The sequence below is a fragment of the Penaeus japonicus genome, unplaced genomic scaffold (genome assembly GCF_977035675.1).
Source record: "Penaeus japonicus unplaced genomic scaffold, GWHDUDI00000001_assembly GWHDUDI00000028, whole genome shotgun sequence".
NCBI classification, from domain to species: domain Eukaryota; kingdom Metazoa; phylum Arthropoda; class Malacostraca; order Decapoda; family Penaeidae; genus Penaeus; species Penaeus japonicus.
In genome coordinates this window covers 28,261,398-28,270,062 of record NW_028234430.1, presented here as the reverse complement: position 1 = coordinate 28,270,062, position 8,665 = coordinate 28,261,398, and the positions used below count along the sequence as shown (strand labels likewise).

Here is an 8,665-nt window from a genome sequence, read left to right as displayed (position 1 = left end):
GTTAATATAAATTAATATATCTTTTGGTTCTTTCAAAAGTGGTCCACATTGTACTGTTTGGGAAGTGTAGAATGTGGCATGTAACTGTCAACCACCCACAGCAATCTCTAATTTTATCAGCAAGAATCAGTTCATACGGATTTTACATGAACTTATCAGTACCCATACTCCCACTCCCCCGCCGCTTCCCTTTTTTAGTTTTTAAGTAATTGTAATTGAAAAGTATTTGTTGCATCAATGTTTAAGTAATGGTCTGATTGATTTTAAAAATGATGTTCCTCGTCAACAGCTTGGTTGTGAGCTGTTTAATGGTCTGGATTTGCTATATTGTTTAAAATTTCTTGTTTTATAGTGATTTCATTACCATTACTTTAATTTTTGATAAGTTACAGGCTTTATTAAGATATTTTTACGGATTACAGATTTTCTTTCCTTTGGCACTAATGTACATGCAATAAGCTTTTAATGTTTTTTTGTTTTTTTTTCATGGGTGTAATAATCTTTCATGATGCACTTTTTGTCATAAATTACCAAAGAAATATCTTTTTGTTATTTTGATTACTATTTGACATATTTGAGTCAATTCATAGTTTCATTTGGTTATTTTTTCTGCTCAGATCTTTGCCTACCTAGGACTGTGCAGGCAATGTCAGGATGCCTTTAGAAAAATGAAATTGAGGAATTAAATGGTGAGGAAGGATGTACCAATTCCCATACTGTAGGACCAATCATAAAATTATAATTGCAATGCACTTCTCCTTTTCATATTCCTGCTGAATTAGTTCCTTGACTGATTAATTAGAAACAATTTCCACACATTTGATATTAATGGAAAGGTGTTCAAGTGATAATATCAGAAGAAAGATGCTCTGCTTATTTTGTTTGTAACAGTACTATGCCAGTTAAATGCTTGAGATGTAATTAAGTAGCCGTAGCATTCCTGAATCATTCAAATAGAACCCATTTTGAACTGGGCTTACTATGACAAAGTATTCCAATTTGTCCCCAAAAAATATTTCACAAAATATCCAAGTTCTAGCAACAGGAGACTGAGGAAGTATTTAGCCAAAATCAGAAACCCTGAAGATAATAGGAAAATGGCACCTTACAGAGTTGGATAATACTCACACTATTTTTGCTATCGACTTTGTTCTTGCTCTATGTAATTTTTCTGGCAAGCTCATAATATGTAGAAGTGGTACTATTATTAATATTCCCTACTGAGTGTGATGATAATACTATATACTATTCTGGAAGTTGATGATCTTACTATAAGATACACAAAATATCCTTTGCTAAAATATAGCTAGCACAAACTTTCATATTGGTCTCAGAAGGCAAACTTTTCTAGTTTATACATTCATTATAGTAATGACAAACTGCAATCTGACCAATTGGGACTAAGTTATTTAGAATAATCATAACCTTAACAAAGGGACTTCCCAGACACTAAAGACTAGAGGGATCTCTATTTAAAAATAATTGAGTGTGTTTGATTGAGTGCAAGTGCCAGTGTGTGAAGAGTATCTGTGTAAAGTGTGTGATATTCCATAAAACTCCCAAACAAAACTCAAGATGGGACATATTATAAATTCTTAAGGTATTTCTGATATAGAACCAACTAAATCAAAATGTTAAGGTCCCTGAATACCACTGAAAGAATTTAATAAAGTTCTGTAGGTCAGTTTATAATGGTGGAAATTTGGTGAATAGCCTGCTATCCCACAAAGTTTACACTCTTTATTGTCTAAATATGTGCAACATATTACTGCATGTCATTATTGCTTTCATCACCTTTATCATTTATATTCTATATCACAGATCATTATTATTTACATTTTCAATACCATTTACAAAATTTATGATTTAAATTATCTGAAGAAACATATACCTCATTCACAATCCATTCTTCAGAGGTACAATGTTGTTTCATTAAAATTATTGACGTTCCAAATCCGACTCTAAAAGTGATTTTCTTTTAGATCAGCCAGTTGTATTTCAGAATCATATTTTCCCCATGGTAATAATAATAATTATGAACAAATAATATTAATAAAAATGATAATAAAATATAATATAATATAATAATAATAATAATAATAATAATAATAATACTAAAATACTGATAATATAAAAAAAATTATCATAAACTAATAAAAAAAATAAAAATCATGTCAACATTGAATTTTTTTTGTCTTGTACTTACCTCTCCACATCACCACATCACAAAAAAGGGTTAAAACATAGTACCATGTAGCAATTTACAGTATCTTCATTCTTGTTAACGAATTCCATATACAGAATGACATATTTACAAGGATTGATACATAAGTTGTACTTGTAGGCATATTTTTTTTTTTTCTTCTTCTTTTCTCGATTCCAATGACAAATACCCACAGAATAACGAAAATAAGAATACTTCTATCACTATTGGAATTCATATTCTTTTCTTTAAAAAATAATGAGGAGCACTAGCAAAATATTCAATATTTCAAAAATGGTAATTTATGTACAATTTTAGCTATGTAAAAAAAGGGGTGGGGGGGGGGGAAATTAACAGTGGGATATACACATATGTACATCCTCCCAATCACAGTTTTTATCTCGTTCAACAAAAAGAAAAAAAGGAAAAAAAAAAAAAAAAGAAAAAGAAAGAAAAAGAAAATGAAATAACAGAAAAAAGGCATGTATTGCATGCGGTAAAGAGACGGCTTCCAAGCGCTTTCCTGGTATTAAAGAAACTGGGGCGATTTCCCCCGTCGCCTGACTTTGGACTCGTTTCAGGTAATATTTTTCATAACATGAAAATGTCCCGACTAATATTAGTACGTGCATAAAATATAAAAATCACAGAAACAGGAATTATTTCACTTATTATGCATAATTGTTCAGTGTTCTTTACCAGTCATAAGTAATTTGGAAGCAATCACAGGAAATTTCACATCTTCAGTGACCAAGACTGCCTTTGAATAAAATAAATCTTTTCAGATAAAAGAAGAGAGAAAAAATCCCACTTTCTCTTTGCAGTGCTAATAATTTTCTTTGAGAAAAATAAATAAATAAATAAATAAGTTTTGCAATACATGCAGAGTATATCCCATGACTACAACATTCTTGTAAGATTCTTCTTTACATCTTGAGAATTGAGAAGGTTTATAAAAGGTACAATTATCAAAAACTTTCTGCATTAAAAAAGGTCCTAGAGAACACACTGGTATATCAGGAACAAATTTTACATCACTAAAAAATGTATTAACAATTAATCCTGTATGTCATCTCTGGGTTTGTTATACACTGCTCTCATTGATTCCAAAATTTCTTTCTGTTTTTGTTTCTTCAGTTCCTCTTCTCTGTTCTTATCCCACTTTCTCTCCGATTCCTTCTGAGACTGGAGACAAGAATCGGTGTTGTTGCAAGAGGTGTCGCTGAGCGCACTAGCACCCTTTTTTTCTGTTCTCTCCTCTCCAGGTTCACAATCCCCATTCTCAAGAGAGTGTGAACTATGGTCCTTATTTTGTGTCTGGTTTTCACTGCTGTCATTATTAGACAAAGGAGTGGTGTCAAGCACGGTTTGTGAGTCTGATGACGTATCTTCCTCTTCCATGCTTTTGGGAGAAGCTTCACATTTCTCGGCAATTTTCCCCTTTGCCACACAGCCGCCACTCCTGTCCCGTCTGCTTGAAGGCATTGCTTCAGTTGGGTGATCTGCCTTACTGGCTTCTTCACTCCCTGAGACTGCCTTTGACTTTATTCTTTTTACTTCCTCTTCAGTAGTTTTGGAAGAGGGCCATTCCTTTGTCCTCATCCTGATTTCAGTTCCTGTTCTTTTCTCAGAGGCTGTTTCACAAGAACTGACCTCAGCAAGATGTTGTTCTTCTTCCTCGACTAACTCCTCCATGTCACTTTTCACTGGCGTCTGCGTACCATCTAGGACTGCACCACTTTCAACCTCTGGACTTTGGGACTCGTTTCTTCTTGTGTGACCATTATCTGTATTCCTACTCCTCCTTTCTAAAGGTGACCCGTGTGAAGTTGACTTTGGGTCTGCCTCATTCTTTCCATTTCTTAGTGACACCGAGTGATGAATAGGAACTTCGATATCAAGTATAGCCAATTGGGATGCACTGCCATTGCAGGGTTCCACCGGCATGCCTTCACTGACTCTCCCTCTCTTGGAGGCCACCTCAAACCTCGAAGACAGACTACGCTTTCTTGACCTACTTCTCTGGTCTTCTCCACCTTCCTGGGTCTGTTTCTGAACAACGCCTCTTTTACTATCAGATTTTTCATTTTCAGACTTCACAGAATTGGAGCGCTTCACGTCGTATATGAAGTCTTTCTGTTCCACACTCCTTCGTGTTCTCTGAGGCCTTTCAGACTTTGCTTCTTCTGAGTCACTGGAAACTAGACTTGCAGACTGACTGGACTCCTTCTGATCTCTCAGAGGGTACTGCTTCAGAGCCAATGTATTTGCTTTGTTAATCTTCATTACCTTAACAGCATTTTGTACCTCTTCCTTTCCTTCTTTTGATCTTTCCTTACACTCCTCAATGGTTGGAGGCAATTCTTCTAGGTCAAAGTCCTTTTTACTATCCTGATTCTTTAAAGAGTCTTTTAAATCCTTTTCTTTTAATTCTGTTCTTGAGGGTTTAAGCAAAGAGGCTTCTGATAACGGTGTTTCCAACTCTAAAGAGGGTTTTTCCTGATCACTCATACTATCACTTTTACTTTCATTCACTTTTAAACTTTGTGCGATTTCCTTTTCCTCTTTTACTTTTACAAACTTCTCTTTACTCTCCTCATCTGTACATTCACTATTATTCTTTTCAGGCTTATTAGGTACTTGATCATCTTCTTTTTCACTCTTAACTAACTGTTCACTATTCTCTTTTGAATGTCTAGCATCAGTGCTAGAAGAATTATCAATGCCCTTCTCAGATGGCTCTGAAGCATTCATTCCACTTGGACTCTGTGTTCTCGGCATAGCCGTGGGTGTTATATAGTATTTTAATGGGCCGATATACTCGTCTTCCTTGATCATTTTTGCAACATGTTCCTCACTAGCTTGGTGTTCAGTGATGCAGTGGCGCATTGCTTCATACCTGTGGTAGCTTCTGTACTTGCAGACTTTACAGGCAAAGCGAGTCCAGTCAAAGTGCTGCGAGGCGTGTCGTTTCAGCGTTGTGATGCTCTGGTACCTTTTCTCACAGGGGATGCACGAGAGGTGTGACATGTTGCAGAACTGGGCGAGGAGATTTTCAATCTTGCTTTGGTTACTCCCTCCTGTTGTACTTTCAGATTCTTTCTTGTCCTGAGTGTCAGTGTCTGCCTGTGGCTCCCTCTGCTCCTGGCTCTCAACTGAGGTCTGCTGGGACTCTTGTTGCTGTTCTTTGGAGTCTATGGAGTCTTTGGGAGTGGGAGCTTCCTTGACATTCTGCATTTCTTTGGGGCTCTGAGGGTCCTTCAGAAACTGAAGCTCTTTGGGGACGTGTGGTATCTTAAAGGGGGCTGTCTGGCTCTTGTCCTCATCTCCCCAGCCTGCTGCGCCAGAGCCGGACTGGGCCATAGTCTTCTTGTAGTCTTTTCTGATCTGTATGGCTATCTTCTTCTCCGGAGTCTCAGACCGCAGGCGAGGATTAAGGGGACTCTCTGGAGGGATGTCGGGCCTCATCTGCAGCAGAGAGCAGAACTTGTCATGCGACAACAAAGCCGAAGCTGTCATGAACCTACGGTCGCATTTAACACAACGATGATCGGAGGAACATCCATTGTCATTTTCGTCTCCCTGAAAAATACAAGAATCAAAATCTAATAACTTTTATAGCATCAGAAAAACAATAATATATGGTATCAATGAGGATAAGAATTCTCTACCTGCCAAATCTTAAACAAACAGAGTCAGAGAGAAAAAATACTACATCATAAAAATGATCTTACCACAACTGCTCTTATAAGTAATAGACATTTGAAAACATTTGAAAACATTTAACTCTAGGACTCAGTTAAAAAGGAAATCTAAGTAATAGTTCGTACCAATCACTGCAGATCATAATCATAGCTTAGGTCACCAAAAGTTGTAGCATCATGCATGACTGCAGTCTGATCCAGAGTCGTCATGAGATCAACCTCAGCTGCAGACACAGGGTCCAGAGGCTCACTAGCTTCACTTTCTAAACTCACTACCATGTTTTCTTTTGGGATTGATGGTCTTTCACAGCCACTTACTCCAGCATCATCTGGCAGTCTGTATGGAGTGTTTGGTGAAGTACTTCTCTGTCGCTCTGAACCACGAAACACTTTTCTTGTTTCACTGGCCATATTCTCCTCCTCTATAAAATGCACAAGCTTAACTTTTTTACCATAACAGGATTTGTCCTCCAGTTCTTTTTCTTGGTGATCAGTAATGGCTCTTTCTCTCTTGGTGGGATTCTCCTTGTATTCACTGGGCAGAAGTTTAAGTGCATGATCCCTTATAAGCTCTTTTGCAGACCCTCCTCCATCATCAGCAACGAACTGAGATCCTTCAATGGTTGTATCACTGTCCTCTCTCTCCACCTCTTTTTTGGCTCTTGCCTTTGCTGCCATCACCATCTGCCAGAGTTTTTTGTTCTGGTCTTTCTTTTTCTCCTTGTGCCGGATCTTTCTAAATATCTTTTCGGAATCAAAGGGATGCTTTCCTTCCTCCCTCACATCAAGTGACTTGAACTCCCGTGGCTGGACTAGGTCTACTCCAGTGTCCTCACCAGTAGTCAGTGCTGGTAAATCTATCTCACTACTTCTGGTACCTGCCTCTTCCTCACACATCACTAAGGAGACAGTCTGCATTTCATCTTGATTTTCTCTGATGCGCTTCCTGTATTTCATGCAATCTTCCCTCATCTTCCCACTATAATGTTTGATCTTCTCTTCAGAGCGCTGCCTCGTCCAACTAATGCCAACATTTTCACTGACATTCCCTGTGCAAGAATCTTTTGCATCAATTTTGCTTGTGTTCTTTAGTGTTGCAGAGGTATTACTGACATCTGCTACAGCAGTTGTCTTGTCTTCACCTTCCCTCAAGACACTCACTGCTGGGATGTCTCTGTGTGGCACACTACAAGATGGAGACGCATCAGAATGATAGTTTTCTCTTAACTTAGACTTTTTTCTATGATCTATAGTTTTCTCCACTGTTAAATGAGATTCTCTAATGCTGCCAGATAGGGCAACCTTTCTTGTGGTGCTTTCTGAGATTCCTACTAAAGTTTTTACTGCTGCACACTCCTCTGGGGCCAAGTCTTTGATTTTCAGCTTCAAACTGTCACTGTCTCTCTCTGAATCATGCCTCCCTTTACTTTTACTTTCTGTATCTTGAGTAATCTCTGAGTCGAGATACTCCTCCTGTTTCTTCTTGTATACTTTGTCCCCTGTGGTTTTCAAAGGGCCTAACTTACTCTTCCTAGTGACTACAATATCTTTTCCCTTTCTTGAAACCACCAACTCAGTAGATTTCACTGTAAGTATCTTTTGAGCAAGATCGTCAGATTGTAAACTGCACAGAGACCTTTTTTTTCCTGTTGTCTGTTTTATGTCTGAGCCTGAAAAATGAGCTTGTGGTTCACTCCCTCTTATGTCGTCATCTGCATCTGCAGAAGCAATGACATTCTTCATGGTTTTTATGATAGTTAAATGACCAGATGATTTACTTGGACCAGATATGTTCTGTATTCTTCTGGCCTTGATTTCTAAATTTGGTTTGTATGGTTTTTCTTTCTCTGACAATTTTTGAATAATCAATGGACTAGCAGTTTTTTCTACTTGTGTTACGGGGGCTTGATCAAGTTTCTCTTCCAGTTCACTGGTTGCACTGGCTGATGACACTGGCACTTGTGCAGGGATTGAGGTTACATGGGCTGGCAGGGTTGTTGTGGAATGGACAACGGCACAAGATGTTTTTGAAGAAACTTGTGTCTGTTCTTGGGGTACTGAGGCTGCCTTAGTGCTGGGAGGAACTGCAATTGTCACCTTAATTTCCTTCTTTCTATTCTCATTCTGGAGGGATCTAGAATATTTGGTTGATGCTGCACAAGCATCAAGAGGTCTGTAATCTTTATCAATTTCAGGGTTTTTGGCTAAAGCAGGGCTGCTTGCTGGAGCAGGAGAAGGCTGTGTATGAATATTAGATGTCACTGTTTCTACTACAGGGCTGCCTGCTGGTGCAGGGCAAACCTGTGTCTGAAGGGTTGATGGTACTGATACTATTAGAGGACTAGTTAATTCTGCAGAAGTGTTTGGTAAACTATCTGGATCTACACATGCATCTTGACTTGCACTGATTATGTCACTCTCACTTGTCTTTAAAGCTGGAGAAATGTTTCTGCACTTGCTGAAAAAGGGTACATTTGACCTGTCACCTGAAGTTGCAATATGCTTTGGTCTCACTATGGCCATTGTCTTGGAAGATTGCTTGTCAGTAGGTGTGGAAGCTGCAATTTTGTCTGGTTCCCTACACATCTCAGATTCTTTCACTTGGAAAGATGAATCTTTTATTTTTGGTGTCTGAGTTAGTGGTTTAGACATTCCCTCTGACTTTCCAGATACATTATAGGTTTTGAATGACAAAGCAGATGCTGAAACCGATTTCGTTGCATTCGCTTTTGGGGTCTGACTAACTGGAGTTGGCATC

At 38.2% G+C, this 8,665-nt stretch overlaps 1 protein-coding gene across 1 annotated transcript in view; it reads right to left on the bottom strand.

Moving 5' to 3' along the window:
• Positions 1-5,645: 5,645 nt before the first annotated feature.
• Positions 5,646-8,665, bottom strand: part of LOC122257010 (uncharacterized) — a 25,599-nt gene continuing 22,579 nt past the window's right edge. Inside the window, exons 12-13 of the mRNA XM_043022010.2 lie at positions 6,034-8,665; positions 5,646-5,785 (exon numbers count right to left, since the gene is read on the bottom strand). The exon at positions 6,034-8,665 is cut by the window's right edge and continues 2,018 nt beyond it. Coding sequence (XP_042877944.2) covers positions 6,037-8,665 — 2,629 coding nt within the window. The 3' untranslated portion in view covers positions 5,646-5,785; positions 6,034-6,036. The remainder of the gene's footprint in view (positions 5,786-6,033) is intronic.